Below are 16,507 nucleotides of genomic sequence, written 5' to 3'. Positions count from 1 at the left end.
AGCAGGAATATAATTACACTTAATGTGAGTCTGTAATGAAATGTTTGAACGTCATACAGTTTATCAGTCTGCTCTCTATTTCTCATTCTGGGTAGCTCTCCTATCTCTGAGACAGATGAAGAGCAGTAAATTCTATATGAATTGAAAATTATTTCAGAGAGAAGCTTATTTCTGCAGTCTTACTTGCTTCCAAGGTCATCCTCAGGCAGAGAATTAAACTTTCTGCTTAAGAAAAGGCTGATAGTTAATGAAAATGTGGAGTTTGTTTTCAGCTTTCTGTAAAGATTATGGTAGAGTTCTCTTAAAGGAGAAAAAAACCCTAAATTTAAAAAATCCCATCAAATTTACCAGGTGCTGGTGCTGCTGGTCCAAGCCCTGCAGGAAGCACCACTGTTGCCAGCCTTGGGTTTGCTCTGACAGTAAACACCTCTCTTGGTATTAACCAAGTAACCTTTTCTCATTGCAAGACCCTTGGGTACTGCAAAAGGCAAAATCTGACCTTCTGTGCTTGGGAATGACAGTATCAACAGCAAATGTGGTGAAAAATGGCAGTGAGTACAGCATGGGATTGTGTGCCTGGGCTTGAAAGCCACTGCTACTCCTTTTTCTTCACACATCACCTTTCCCCCCATCCCCATTCTTTCCTGGGGAAACGAATGTGGTTTTGGTCGGGGGTATAAGGGAGAGGAGGGGTGGGAATAACAGAACTCATCTCTTGCCACCTTCTCAGATTTCTTTTAAAAAACAGTGCCTGGGGGAACATAATTAACTAAAGGATATTATAATTGTATATATAACTCCCTGGACATTTCACAAGGACTCACATAGTCACTGGTGATGCCTAACACCACTCTATTTAAAGGCGATGAAAGCCCTCTGCTGGATCACATCTCTTCAGTTGTGCCAGAGCTCTGATAATTCTTGTCAACAAATCTTTTGTGGTGTCCCACAGAATTGCCTTGCTTGCCCTCTTACATGAACCTGCTGAGGAGAACAGATGAAAATCTCGTCTCACGCCCTGATCATACACAGATGCTGTGATTTTTGTTTCCAGTTCAGTGCTGTTGCTGAGCTGCAGACCGGTGAAATGATTGATAGATCCTTACCTCGAACCAGAGATGCCCAAGAAAAATTGGTGCTGACAGAGGAGTGCCAACACCTTATTGTGCTGAAACACAGTTAGATGACTGTATTTGGACGAGATTAATTCCACTGTAATGGTCTGAAGTACTTGTTTGTGTGGTTCTGGTTTTTGTTTGTTTTCCCGCTTATCTGCTGGGGCTGGTGTTAATAATCCTAGGGGAAGACTGGTTCATCCAGAGATAGAAGTTTATGCCTTTGGGAGATGTCCCTCCTCTAGCACCTGGGAACTCATTGCAGTCCCCGAGTGTTGAAATGGAGTTGGTGAGGAGGGAAAAGAGAGCCTGACTCCGTTTGGGATGTTGGCATTACTTGGAGACAGAGAATTCTGGCTCTGTGGATGGCTTAGTCTGGTCTTGGCCACATTCAAATGCTTTCTTGTTTTTTATTTTTCTGTTAAATATTCTGTAACTATCCACTTCTGGAATGCATGGATCAGAACACCATGTTATTGTCTGTTCGCTCTCCTATCAATGTTGCCATGTTTCTGGCTTTTTTATACAAACACTTCAGCTATTTTGCTGACATTTTCCATTTTTCTCTGAAGGAGAGAGTTCAAACTCTGTATTTCTATCCTTGCCCTGCATCTCTGTTACAAACTGCAAGTTCTTTCTGCATTGTCATCATTTTAGCTGGTTTACCCCTTGAATCTTGAGGCAAGCATCTTATTTCTAATTTTTTTTTTCGCTGTGGTTCGAGACCTTGTTAAGCAAACCACTGCAAATCCTATTTTGGTGTGAACCTGCTTGAGTGAAAATGAAAGGTTGACCTTAAAGTTTATAAGGCACTGATAGAAAATTGGATTAGATCAGGAAAAAAAACCCTCTTAAATGATGAAGACAGTGATTTGAGTCTCTGGATGGCTGTGTGCATTTTATGCTTTCTGCTAGATTTCTGGTCAGGGTTTCCTGTAGGTATCTGTGTGTTGTTAAATATTTTTTTTAAAAGGATATGAATGGTGTATTGCATTTTTTGAAGAGTTAAGTGTATTCTATACTCGCAATATATTTCATGATGAGCATCCAGTAAGCAATGCAGATAAAGCTGAAATTAAGTTCCATGGTATTTAGACCTAGCCTATCCTGTGTCTGGTGAGAAATAATGTACATTTCTGTGACTAAATGCATCTGTTCTAGGGTGTAACTCTGAGCACCGGATGAGGTGGTGCAGAGCAGTTGTATTCCAATCACAGGAGTTTTTTCCCTTAGGAGCAGGGTGGCTGCATCCATCCTATGTGCCACTTAGCCCTGGATTTGTCCTAGGGCATGTATGCCCGGGCTGCCCACCTGCCCAGAGAGGATCACAGGGATGAACTGTGCCCAAAATCACTCCTGGTTTTTGTTCTGAAGGGAGTTGCTTGGCTGATTCACTCCTGCAGAGCTTGTTCAACGCTTGGTCCAGTAGTTAGAACAGAAGTTTTAGATAAAGATGATAAACTACTGCTACTGCAAGGCTCATCAGGAAGGGAGGTGGAACATAATCGCTGTGCAATTTTCTACAGAAAGTATATTCAGAAAAATCTTCAGTGCTCATAGTGACCTGTTTGTATTTATGCAGAGTATTTATTTCAACTTAGTGACTTTTTCATGGGTAGTTGTGAAATTATTCTATTGTGTCCTCTGTCTATTCATCTCCTACTGGTGCTCCACTCGGCTTTCTCTTGGATGCATGTGACTGCATGGGCCAGCAGCCAGGTTTATATTTAGCAGTGCTGGAGTCAGCACCTTTCATCCTTAATTGCTGTAGTAATGGGAAACTGTTTGTGAGTTATAACAAATGATGCAGAATTCTGTCTTTGCTCTCAACTCATGGGTTGTTTTTGTTCTGATCTGGAAAATTAAGGGAACCCAATTGAAGATCAGTGAACATGGTTTTTCATTTTTTGTTTTGCTGTGTGTACCAAGGGTTTTGCAGTTTTTGCTAAAAACCTCGAGAAAAACGGAGGAATAAAGGGGGATGGCACTGTGCCTTATGAGCTTATTCCATGAATGAGCTCATGCATCATAGTCAGAATTTTCTTAATGATCCCCATCTAGCAGTAACACACACCTTGTTTCTAGGCTCCAGTCCCAAATTTTGGGGATAAAGATCCCCTTATGAACTCACATGTAAAGGAATATGTCTTTTCAATACATTTGATTTCTTGTTCTGTGCAAGTGAAGCTCTTCCTGTCTCCACGATTTGTATCTGAATGATTTGCTAACGTGACCTGGACAGGTTTTTGAAGGAAATGGATTGATGAATTTGAGACAAAACCCTCCGTAACTTCCAGATGAGAGGCTGACCTTCAACACCTACAATGGAGGTTATAATGGATCTAGATAGATTAGTCTTTTTCATATTCCTCCTCCTTACCTTCTTGGTATTCATTGTTAAGTCATTAAACTTAATAATTTGGTCACTATTTAAAAATCTGTAAAACGCCTCTCATATTCTTGTCTTAGATTTAGCAATGCTCAGCGGTAGCGTGGATCTTCCTGGGGGAGCCCTGGCCACAGTACATGTTATCACTGTTGTGTTTCCTGCCCCTGGGTGACAGTAACAGATTTAGCTCTAAATTGTTATGGCAGTGTTAGCTGCCATTTGAATAAAACATAGTAATGTGTGCCTTTAGGCTTGCAGGTTCTTAAAAAATTGATAGTTCAGAAACTGGTTATGACAACTTTCTGGTTTCGGTTGATTTTTATTTATTTATTTATTTTACCACCAACTGTCTGAATAAATGCACCCCCATTACCTGTTAGTTAGTTGGTGTTTGTCAGCTAAGAATAATAATCTTAAAACTAAATTGTAAGTACTGTCTTGGTTTAAATTGACTGCAGTTGGCAGAGTTAATTTAACTCCCTGGAGTTGGGCCAAGTTGTGGATAATGGTATTACTTGTGTTGACAGTTTTATATTCCCCCTTAGGTTCTATCTATTTAAAAAAAAAGTTAAATGTTTACTTAGCAAAAAAGTGATACTGTAAATTCAAAAAAAGATCAAAAACAGATTTAAGAGGCAATTGTTTCTTATTTTCTGCTCCCCAGACTTTGCTAATTCAGGACCTGTGACCTGTATTGCAATTGATCCTTGGTTTATAACTTTATTTTCTAATTGACATTCATTATCATAAATGGTGTTCCTTACTTTGCCACTTCATTTTGTTCCTTCTGCAGTTAGATGAATTCTGGTGTCTTCTTCAGCCCAGGGTGAGCTGGTGCGTGGCTGTGGTGAAATGCAATGCTGGAGTACATCAGGGGTTTTTCCCAGACATTTTAAACTCTGAACTGTTGCATTCTGACTGAATTCAGTTCTTGAAAGGCGTTTTGCAATTTGGATTTTTTTCCCTCCAGTAAAATAAGCAAATGACATCTTTCTGCTGCTGTACTCTCTGAAGGCTTTTTTCTTGGTGATTTTTTTTTTTTTGCTGAGTCTTGAAAATTGAAATAGTCAAAACAGCTTCCTGTGAATAAGTACCCTAGTCGGAAGTAGGGTATTGAAATTGCTATCTAGAGTTTAAAAAAAAATAGCTTTAAAGAATTTTTTTGGCTCTCCAAGAGATGTTTTCCCCTGGGCCCTTCATATCTTGCAGAGTTTTAAAGTACGTTACACTTTAAAGAGGTGGCATTGGAAGCGATTCTGTAAAAAGGTAACTTGCTTTCATGCCACAGTAGTTATTTAATTCTTTCTGCTTTAAATTTTTTCCTTCCAGTGTCCCAGCTTTAAACTAAGCCTTGGCCTCTGCAAGTAGAGCTGAGCTGGTCCAGCCCCACAGCGGACAGCGCTCTGTACCTCGCAGTGGAGGAGCGTACCTCAGCCCTCAGTTTTGGTGCTCCGTGGGGAACGTCTTTTCCCTTGAGCCTGGTCCTGCAGGTATTGTGTGACGAGGTCCTGAGCAACCTGCTCTGATTTGGCCCCACCTTTGGGCAGGACTGGGTCTGAACACCCGCTCCAGGCTGAAGATGTGTGTCCTGGCCCAGGCAGAGGGCATCAGGATTGGAGCTTCCCTCTGGAGCACAAGTAGGGTTGACCTGTACCGGCGATCTGAATTACTTCTGTCAGGCTTCTGTCCCTGCATTATTAATGCATCTAGATTTTTCCCAGGTTAATTTTTGTCTCAGTGATGAGGGAAGCTGCATGTCAGGCATGTTGGTTGGTTTTTTTAATATATAAACGAAAATTCTTACAAATGCAGCAGGAAGACACAGTTACCTACACAGGTCCCTATGGCTGGACAGGAGCAGACTGGTCTCCAGATCATGGTACCATCATAGATTTCAGATGCTGAAGGTGAATCATGCTGTCCTTAGGGACCTCTCTCTTAACATTTGACTACCCAAGTGTTGTTGAAGCACCTTAGGTACTCCACTTAAAATAGATATTTAGCAGGAATCCCACGCTACTGAAACAGGTTGTGTCAATGGTGAAGTAATTTTTGCTTGTATTTGATCCCTTGCTGTTTTCCCTCTCCCTTTTTCTCCCCTCTACCCCTAGAATAGTGTCCCCTAGAGTCTCTCCTTTTGAAACCAACCCAAGATAGTTCTTGATCTATGCTCTAGAGGAGGTTTATATCCTTTTTAGTTAATGGACTTGAAACTGCCATTATTCATAGGTGTAAAAGATTGGGTTTTTTCTCCTACCAAATGCTTGTCCTTAATTTCTCCTTTTGCTAATAAGTTTCTAAAATCAATCATGCACTGATTTTTAGCTTTTTAATAGCTTTCCAGCTACACTGAATAGAGTGTAATTATGTAGGCTGCCGTGTGCTATCAAACTCAAACATCAGTGTAGTTAAATCCACGAGACTGATGTTCAAGAGCTTTGTAGTATTTTGTGACAAAGCAAATAGGCTGCTGTCTTTTGTGTTGGTACCCAAAATACTTCACTTGGAAATTATCTAAAGTAACCTGTGAGGACAAAGGAAGGCCATAGGCAGACAAGTGCAGAAGTCTATGTTGGAAAAACATATCCCATCCCTGGTATCATCCTTCCTGAGCATAAACTGAAAATTTTGGTGTTTTTCAGCTGTGGGGCACCAGTGATGCCTGCAGCTGTGGAAGATTGGCTCTTGCAGGGTTCCCCTCTGCTTACCATGAGCCGTTCTTTGGTTCTTCCTCCAGGCTGAGATTTGAATATGTAAATTCCTTGGCATTTTCTAGGGAAAACAGAATTTAATGCACTTCTGTAGTGTTTGGACTTTTCTCACTTGCACGATAAATACAGCTGGGGTTTGTAGAGCTTGGGTAGTTTGTCTTTTGGTCAGAGGGAGGAAGCAGTTCTTCCAATAACTGTGAAAGCTTGAAAGTTTTTATAGTTTAAGACCTGAAGTTAATGAAATTCTTTTGGAAGTCAGTGTCTTGGTTGGCTGAATACTGGTGTTATGGTCTGACTCCTCTCATGTTTTACCATTTTTTACCTTTGCCTGTAGAAGTTACGTAATTAAAAGTATGAAATGAACTTGTCAAAAGCTCAGGGTTCATAATAGTGGGAAATACTGGGGCAACTTCTTTTCTGCTTTAAAATGGGGTCTTATGCTCAAAATCTCTCTCTCTCTCTATATATATATAAAAAGAGCTTGTTTTCTTTTCCTTGTCCCTGTGAAGTGGGTGGCTGTTGCTGCTGTGTTCTGTGCATCACCTCTGATGGACAGGTTGTGGAGTCTCCTTCTCTGGAGACGTTCAGAACCCACCTGGACGTGTTCCTCTGCAACCTGGTCTAGGTGATCCTGCTCTGGCAGGGGGGTTGGACCCGGTGGTCTTTCGAGGTCCGTTCCAGCTCCTAAGATGCTGTGACAGCGTTAGCTTCCTGTGAGTACTCTGTCACTCCTTGTCTTCCCAGGCTCCTAATGGTCTGATGCCAGGGTACCTGAAACATGCACCAAATGATCCAGTGTCATCTGCTGTTACTGAAATCTGCATCTCTAATGTCATCGTCGTATTTTCCTCTTATTCTCATACTTGCTATTAAAAGCTGCCTTCTGCCAGAACAGAAATGGGAGGGTTTTTGTAGACTGTCTCTGGAGGAAAGAAGGTTGTCTGCTGCATGCTCAGAGGGCCTCTAAAAACAAATAATAAAATACAATTGTCTGGTTTTTCTAATTTTAGTGTGTTTTTCTAATTTTCAGTAATAAAGATGGCTGTTGGGCTGCTTCTAATATATGCTGTTACTTTGCATAATCACTTAGTTTGATGTAGTTGTATCATTCTAAGACTCTTGGGCTTTTAATATCGAGTTCTCTCTTGTAAAAATGTAGGTGTGATGCATTTTCCTTCCAATTTTAAAGTTAAATAACATAACTGCCTGCTAGTAATTTGATAAACACTTCATAAGAAACTGCATTTGTGATGAACAAGCTAACTTTCTTGTTTCATTTTGACTTCTCTAGAAAAGCTGGAGGTTGCACCACCATCTCCAGGACAACTGAAACATGGTAAAAGAAGGATGTTTGTTGAATGTGGTTTGGTACTTGTGCCATCTGTCTTTGAATTCCTTCATCTTTCTCCTACAAGTGCTGCTCTATCCTCATCCCTGTCTGATGGAGTGACAGAAAACCACCACAAGTACCAATGCTCACCCTGCTGCCTTTATTTCCTAACCCCTCAGCTGGAGAACGTGCACCACTTACCGAATGTAGGACAGAAAGCCCAAATGAGAGCACGCATTCAGAGCCAGCAGCAAACGCTGTTTTTCTGAGTCAGGCGCTGTTGATGCTGCCGTACCTTGTGGGGGGTTTTGTGTTTAAGCTTAAAACTCTTGACTTGCTTCTTTTTTTTATGTATTTTGAATAGACTGAGAAGTGGGATAAAATCTTAGAGAAATAGGAAATAAATTTGGTATTTTTTGTAATACCATGGTCATCCAAATTCTAGTGTCCAGATCAGTGTATTTTTGTGGTTTTATACTCTCTGATGTATTTAGTTCTAGATATCTACCCTTATTTTTTTTAATTAATTTTTTAATTGGTCCCTGGGGTTCTTTTTACTCCATGGATTCCAAAATTCTGACAACTTTGGTAAGAATTTGAGCTCTTTTGTAGCTCTGGAGTTCGGTACACACATTTTTAAATTATTGAGCATAGCTTTGTGCTTTTTGTTATTTATCTTTTGGGGGGTTTTGGCTTGCTGTGGTTTAAATAAAAAAAAAAGAAAGAAGGAAAACTTCATACATTCTGTGCTTTAGTCTATTACCTGTGCATTTAAGAAGGTATGTATGGCCTTATAAAATATTTACAGAAGTCCAAACGTGTTCTAGAACCCGAGCATGAAAGATCTCTTGTGACTTTGTTTTTCACATGATCATGGATTCATGGTGTCTGTGACAAATGTCCCCCAAAAGGGACTCATCCTGCTTCCTTTTCACATGACTGCGAGGTTCATGTTCTCTTTTGTCTTCCCTCTTCACATGTTTGTATCTCTGTAAGTTTATAAAATGTAGGAATTACTGTTCCCAGCTGAAGTGGGGAAAAAATCCTAAATAGCTGATGCATTTTAAATGTTAAAAAAGTGAAAAGATACAACTTCTTGAGCTCTATTTTTAGTCAGGTATTCTGTCCTCGATGCTGTATTTAGTCTTCTGCTTTTTGCACCTCGAGACTCAGCTGGAGGCAACGCTGTGCAGATTCAGTCTTATCTCTCTCTTATCATAAGCTTGCAAGCTAAAAGTGGACCAGTGGACAAAATGGACCAGGACAACAGAAAATATTTTAAAATAGGATTTACTTGAAGTTTCAAGAAAAAAAAGCATAAAACAAAAGGTGGAACTTGTTTATTAATGTATTGAGAAGCAGCTTCAAGCCTGACTTGTTCTTATCATGGTGCCCAAAGAAAATAAAGATTCAGAAGTTGGAGTTTAATAGAGAGATAATTAATGCTGTATGACACCCTAATGAAAACCACCTTAGTATATGCAGATTTAGCTGAAGGAGTTTTGATAAGAATTGCCTAGCTCCAGGCAATGCTCCAAAAATAAAAATTTTTAGGAATGTGTGGGAAAGATGGAGCTCTTGCACAGGAATAGAGTGACTTCCAGAGAAAAGGACTTTATTTCGAGCAAGAGAAGAATGCGGGGAATCTGGTGAGACAGTTTGGCAATATTCAGTGATACTGCCACATTACTTGTTGTTATTATGTATTATTACTATGAATATTACCAAAGTTTTAAATATTCTTCTTATGCACTAATAGGCATAAGTGGCTTCAATCCAAAATTGTACAACTATTTGCAAAGAGTAAGTTGGTTTTAACTGGCTCTTTGCAAGCCATGAATAACACTTGTGTAGCAAAGGGTTCTACCAAATGCGACAGAAATAAAAAGCTCACTAATAGAAGAAGCAGGAAAGGGATTTTGTGTAAGTTGGTTTTGTTTTCCTTAAAGGCAGTATTAGGCTGATGTTTCAGTTGTTTGTGTGAACTAGTGAACTCTCATAAATATTTATTTTCTCTGTGTTACTTATTTTTTAGTGTTCTTCCACAATGCATTACCTTTTGTAGGGTTTGGATTTTTGGATAATGCAATTATGATTGCTGCGGTAAGTTCACTATTTAATTTCTTGATCAAGTCAGCATGCTTCACGTTGTTCAAGTAATGAGTGAATGAGAGCTTCAGGAAGGCTCCGTTCTCTCTGTATCAACTCACTGATTTCTATTTAATCTTTATTTATTTTTTTAAAGAAAATGTCCATGCTGTATTGAACCTTTGCAGAGTGCAAAGGGATGCTGTTCCTATTGAAGGCCACTATAGTAACTAATTTTACTGAACTGAAAAGAGGCCTACGTTTTTTCCCTTCTCCTAATTCATGCTGCAAGCCACATTTATGATTACATAGTTAATACATTTTTTTTGGTACTGCCTGATGATAATGTGATTATAATGTGTTGATGAACTCATCTGGGGTTTTTACTGATGTGTTCCTTTGTTATGAGCGATGCAGGCCCTGCAAGTGCTGATGTTGATTTGTGCTGATGTAGACTCTGATTTCTGAGTAACACTTGAGATATTTTCCTGTTCATTTGGCAGATGAAATGGGCTAGTGGAACAGAAAGATTGATAAGGGCCAGAGATACTGTTCCTCATATAGAATTGTCACTGACAGTGTGATCTTTAATAATGGGATAATTCAGGTGGATAAGGACCATGGAACCCACTAGGCCTCTAGGCCTCCTCCTGCTTGGGACCCTCTCATGGTCTCCAGTTGAACCTCCTGCTCAAAGCAGGGTCAGACCAAGTTGTTTGTGGTTTTATCCTGTGGAACTTGAGAAGATCCAAGGGCAGAGACTGCACAGCCTGTTCCAACGCTCGACTGTCCTCACAGTAAAAAAACATTTCATAGATTCACAGAATAGTTTGGGTTGGAAGGGACCTTAAAGCTCATCCAGTCCAACCCATGGGCAGGGACACCTCCCACCAGACCAGGTTGCTCAAAACCCCGTTCAACCTGGCCTTGAACACTTTCTTATAACTGGAATGTGTCTTATGTTCATACCTGTTGTCTCTCATCCCTGGGCCACACACTGCTGCTTCATCATGCAGTTCAGTGTGATTTTATGTTTCTTCAGCTGGAAAAGTAAGGTGCTACGATACTGCGTTATTTGTTTGGTATTTGTAGAAGGTTGCATTCAGAGCTATGCCTTCAGCTACAAAGCGGGGAACATGGTATGCAGAGATCGGGAATAGAGTTTTGTCCATTAGGTGGCCATTATGAAACAATATAAAATATTAAAAGAATATCACAAGTAGGCTCTTGTCCTAGGGGGCGATAAATATGCCAGGAGAGTAGGAGCTGTGCACATCTTAGTAGAAGTAATGTCCATTTATCCTTTCAATTTTAACAAAAAAAAGCAGTAAGCGCTACTTTTGCCAGCTGAACCAATGTCATCTATTTTAACTCCAAATACATCAAGTAATGAGAAAACACTTATTTTTCAGGGAACTCAAATAGAATTGTCGATTGGAGTTGTCCTAGGAATTTCAACTATGGCAGGCAAGTAATAAAATTGCAGTATATGTAGCCTAATATGGCACGTTGCTATATTTTAGGATGGTAGTGGGCTACAGGGCTGGAAATGGCTCCTCCTTGGTCTTGCAGCTGCTTTTGCTGATAAAGAAACAACCTATGGTTGAAGCAAGGACGTACTTCATTTGCAGAAATGGAATTTCAGTTCAAATAGCTTCTGAAGTGCTTGCTGTCAGCTTTAATCTAAAAGTTTGAATCCCGGGCCACTCAGGAAAGTGTATTTGCATTTACATAACGGAACCACTCTGAATTCCTTAGGGTGTGATATTTATGTATGTGTACATATGTATTTGTAAGCACTGTTTGCTTGCAGTGCCAATTGACGATCAGCATTGATGTCCTTTCACTGCGTTGGGCGATGTTTTTGGTGGCTTCTCTGGCTCTGTGTGATACCAGGGGAAAGTGCCGCAGTCCCCCTGCTCCTGCACTGGCCTAAAACTGATAAGCTCTGCTCGGCAGCTTTGGTGTCTCTGCAGTGTCGGAGAGGAAAAAAAAACTGCTCATGGATCTACCAACTGCAGGTGTAGCACTGCTTGAAAGCACACAGATAACTTCAATAAAAACATATAAAGCAAAACATATATATCAGAACAAATGAATCATTTGGAAATGCGCAGCCCTCCGTTGCAGTGCAAGGCAGTTGCAAGCAAGTTTATCTCCATGAGATCTGCTGGATTTTAAGTGTGTAACTTCATTCAGTCATACACTTTTACTTCTAAATTGGCACAGTTTTTGAAATGTTTATCAAAGCTACATCTGTGAGTAACAGCTCCTTTTATTTCCAGTGCTTCTGTGCCTCTTCAGGCACTGGAAGGCCTTGCTTGGTGTCCAGCATTAGCTTATGAAACTGCACGTGGGTGTTTTTAACTCGGATCTGAAAAGCTCTTACACTGATTTCCAGGTGTCAGTGTTGTACTTTGCTTTTGTCAAGTTTTCTTCAGATAAATTGTGAAAAATAGTTGCACTACCTGTTGTTAGTCTGCTGCTGTTGTTACAAACTGTAATAAGATCAAAAGAAAAACTCTAAAATAAACTTACTTCTAGTCTTCTATGCAATATATACTGAGAAGAGTGAGGGTCACTGGTGGGGCAGGGAGGGGAGCTGTTTGGTTTTGGTTTTAATTAAAATAATACTTGACGTTCTTCTCCCCTTCTCTTCCCTCTCCATCCCTCTAGCTGCTGCTTTGGGAAACCTTGTTTCAGATTTAGCTGGACTGGGGTATGTCTGAACTTGTATTAAAGATATATATATTTTATTTTTTTTTCTCACAGACACTATTGGTGCTACTGAAGTAAAACACAGTAACTGCTGAAATTGCTTTTTATTTTTTCCTACCTCTTGCATTTTGCTTCAGTAAACTACATGACTGTAGAAGTGTATTCTGTCCTTGCTAAGAAAAACGTTGGAATTTTAAGTGGTTCTTGTCTAGGTTAAGACCGCAGTGCTATAGTTCTGAAACAGAATACCTCCCCTGCTATTACACTATTAAAAATTCTAAATGATAAAATTGGGATTGGCGTTTAACCTGATTCAGCGTAGTCTGTAGGTAGTGCTTGTTTTTAAGGAACTATTAGAATTCTGTTCTACAAAAAAATGCATTCATTGAAATAGGATACTAAAAAAAATCCCTATCTTTTGTGGTACGATCTATTGCAGTGATAGAATATACCTAATATACATCCTCAGACATCATTATGACGAGATCTGTAGACACTTCCTTCACCTCAGAACAATTACATATCTGAAATGTCTTCATGAAGACGTATAGGCATATCTATTTCTGATATAAAGAGATACAGCTGGCTTTCATTTTCTAAAGGAAATTTCTGTGGAATTGCTGAAAGTAAAGCTGTCTGTTATGCCTCTTTTTTTCCCCACTTCATTTTTTTTTTTTCTGCAAATAACAAGACATTACTAACTAGTGTGTGTGTGTGTAACCTTTCCTGCAGTAAAGGTTACTTACAAGCTCTGCAAAAGTACAGTACCATTAACATCAGTTGTGTCTTACTGCATAAAGGTTTTTCTGGAAATACTGCATATTAAATCAGTGAGAAAATGAGTTACCTCTCATTGCAAAATGTGACCATCAAAGGTCTGAACACTTTCCTGTATTTACCTCTTGATAGCTTTATCAGTACGCAGAAGGAAAAGCCATTCATTTTAAGTTCAATGTTTCAAATATTTCAGAATCCTGCCTAGAAGATACTGTCACATCCAAAATAATTTCTTCTTGTTTTCTTCTTCTTCCAGTCTTGCAGGTTATGTAGAAGCTTTAGCTTCCCGGCTGGGTCTGTCCATCCCTGACCTGACGCCCAAACAAGCTGATATGTGGCAAACGCGGCTCAGTGCACACTTGGTGAGTATGCTGTGGGTAGGCACTGTTTGTGCTTTTTTTTGTTCAAATTCACACATGATAAATCATTTTTGTCACTTTTGCCATTAAATACCGAACAGCCACCAAGATTTTGCACATTTCCTGAAAGGTTTAGTTGTGAGCCTATGTCAGGGAGCATCATGAGACTGGATTGTTTTGGGCTTGGGTGGGTTTTTATATGCAACAAGCCACAAGTGGCTGTTAACATGGGTATTCTCTGCCATGACTCCATGTGTGCTATGTGATACCTGGGTTGAGCTCTGCCTGCTGTGAGAAGGTAGTTTACTCCAAAGTTATGACCCCTTAGTAGTTTCTTCCTGTACATTCTTTGTCAAGCGTTTGCTATTCATACACCTCTACTAATATCTATTCATTTCTAATATTCTATAATTACCTTGGATATGAAATTAGCTTTCCCCTGGGTAAACCTTTAGCATTTGAGTAATATTCACTGCTTGGGTTTACACTTATGGGACACTCGTCTTGCAGATTCATTTTCAGGATGATTATTTAATTAACATTTAAATATTTGAAGCAGTCCCACTTCAGCAATGCAAGCGTTAGTTTATTTTGATTTAAGACGCAGATTATAAGAAACTGAGTAAAGAAACAGGTATTAATCTTTGCAGATTTAAGGGAAGAGAAGTAACACTTTCTGAGGAAAAGTTGGGGGAAAAAAGGTCTGCTTTTAGCAGTAATAGATGAAAGCACTGAGCAGGGAGGAATTGCCGTGCTGGCAGTGGGCTGCCCTTCATCTGTGCAACCCAAGAGTTTGCTCCATGGAAGCTGAGTCTGAGGCAAAAGCCTGGCATTACACTGCAGTTCATTCACAACACTTCTCTCTGAAAAGACTTCTGAGCATATTTGTCTGTATGCTAGCATTTTTTCTTTTTTACCTGCTGTCTCAGGCTTCTCAGCGCTATCCACCTACTGCTGGTGATGCGGTTTGGATGTTACCTGCCTTTCTTCTTTCCTTTCTTCTTGACTTTAACATCTAGGCCAATTGTGAAATGTTTTTCAATCTTTTTTTCAACTTCGCCTTGTGCCTTTGCAAACCATCCTCATTCCTGACTTTGATAATTTGCATTTCCAGGTACAAACAGATAGGTTTATAATTGCACCTAAAATGTGTGTGGGGTTTTGGTTGGTTTTGTTTTTGTTTTCTTCTTTCCCGGTCTTCCTGGCCATCCTACTAATCCTTTTAATCTGTCTCCTCCCTTACCACCCGTGTGGCTCTTTGGGGGTCATTCATTATTCAGAATTGCCTTTTGTCACAGCAAACACTGTTTCTAACCTTGTATTTGTCTCTCTCTCATAGATTCTATTTCTAGTCTGCATGCTAAGAAATGTGGCTCCCAGCCAAAAACTAGAACAAAGGGTCTGTTTTCCTGGTTGTGTTGGTTGGTGCTGCACAGCAAATGAATAACAACTGCTCAGTGAGAAACTTAATTTTTTCCCCCTTTCTCTAGGGTAAAGCTATCGGAGTGACCATTGGCTGCATTTTAGGAATGTTTCCTTTGTTGTTCTTTGGCGATGAGGAAGAAAAACTGGAAGAAAAAAATTAACCTTTTTACAAGACGTATACAAATGTAAACTACTGTACCTCAATTACTCAGTTACGCTGTCAATATTTAGGAATTAACAGACAGTAAAAAAAAATGTATAGACTTGGGAACAAAACCTTCAGCATGTCGTTTTATGGAAACACTAATTTATTGTGGCTTTGTTGTGTTCAGTACTTCTTTTTATAAGATATCATCTGACTTTTTATTTAATTGTAAATTTTTGAAGTGTTTTCACTTATGGCAACTGATGTTTACCACTTTCCCCTTTGACCTTATTCTTTAATGGATTATTAAAGTAATAATCCACCATAGAGGACAGTATCACTCTTGAGTTGCATATTGGTTGCTTAACAGTTGTAATTGCATGACAAATTTCACTGCTGTTCATCAGGTCCTTCAATGCAGATGACTGAGGAGGTCAGTGAGGAGTGATTTGAAGCCCTTCACTTTGCAGGATGACTGGTTGCCCCCTCACCAGCCGTCGTTTTGCACTGCCCTTAGATAGGTATTTCAGTGATCTGCCACAGTCTGGTTTGCATTTTTTCACAATTCTGACTAAGTGTCTCTGAATTGTCTTCTGAGATGATAATTTTAATGCTTTGACAAGGTAAGTGTTTCCAGTGTAGGCTCTTTATCAAGTCCATTTTTTAGTGATGTTTTAACACCTGTACTTCCACACTTATGCCTTTTTTCTCCTTTGTAAACAGTATCTTGAGAATTGAGTTGAGATATCCTTACACTTGACTTCCTGAGTTTTGAGTTTGGTATTAAAGAATTCAGACCAAATGTTTCAAAACCACAAATAACTGGTTTTTAATTGTTCTGCTGAAAATAAGGTGTGAATAATTGATTGGGTGGATGAGGCCAGGGAGCACTTCAGGGTATGAATCAGTGCTGGCATTGCAAGTTTGTAATAGGTGGTTCAGTTGAAACAATCAAGTGTTCCATCAGTCTGGATTAGAGGACCTGATTTGCAGATTATAACTTTGTACTTAAGATTAAGCCTTTGCTATTTTTTTTTGTTGCTGTGTGACAATTAGTGGAAAAAAAAAAACCCAACAGACATCGAAAAAAGGAGACTCGAGGCCTTTTTCCCGTTTTGCCTTTTGTTTTTGCAGTCTTACTTGGTGTATTATAGATCTGAGAGTGCAGTCACATGTAACTGTGCTTTTTTTATATGGTCATGAATAAATTGATTACAACTATTGAATATTCATAATATTTCAGGATCTGACTTGCCAATAGCATAGTGCTAAACTGATAACTGTTGATTAGAGGAGAAGGTTTCTTCCCTGTTTGAATACCATTTGGAAAAGACACTGAAAAGAGGCACAGCCAGGGCACTTGAAAAGTTTTATTGCTGGAATTGTTAGCAGTTCTGAAGCCTAGAAAAAAAATTGTCATGATGTTCCCTGATGACTTTTATTTGCTATA

General features: G+C 39.5%; 1 protein-coding gene across 1 annotated transcript in view; it reads left to right on the top strand.

Annotated features, from left to right (window-relative positions):
- The window catches only part of TMEM65 (transmembrane protein 65), a 25,808-nt gene extending 9,871 nt beyond the window's left edge, over positions 1 to 15,937 (top strand). The window contains exons 2-7 of the mRNA XM_010178550.1: positions 7,507 to 7,551; positions 9,581 to 9,648; positions 11,046 to 11,100; positions 12,310 to 12,352; positions 13,385 to 13,490; positions 14,978 to 15,937. Coding sequence (XP_010176852.1) covers positions 7,507 to 7,551; positions 9,581 to 9,648; positions 11,046 to 11,100; positions 12,310 to 12,352; positions 13,385 to 13,490; positions 14,978 to 15,073 — 413 coding nt within the window. The 3' untranslated portion in view covers positions 15,074 to 15,937. The remainder of the gene's footprint in view (positions 1 to 7,506; positions 7,552 to 9,580; positions 9,649 to 11,045; positions 11,101 to 12,309; positions 12,353 to 13,384; positions 13,491 to 14,977) is intronic.
- Positions 15,938 to 16,507: the final 570 nt, after the last annotated feature.

Source organism: Mesitornis unicolor, unplaced genomic scaffold (genome assembly GCF_000695765.1).
Source record: "Mesitornis unicolor isolate BGI_N332 unplaced genomic scaffold, ASM69576v1 scaffold6412, whole genome shotgun sequence".
NCBI lineage: Eukaryota > Metazoa > Chordata > Aves > Mesitornithiformes > Mesitornithidae > Mesitornis > Mesitornis unicolor.
Note: the sequence above shows the minus strand (reverse complement) of the source record. Positions and strands in the feature narration are given on the sequence as shown.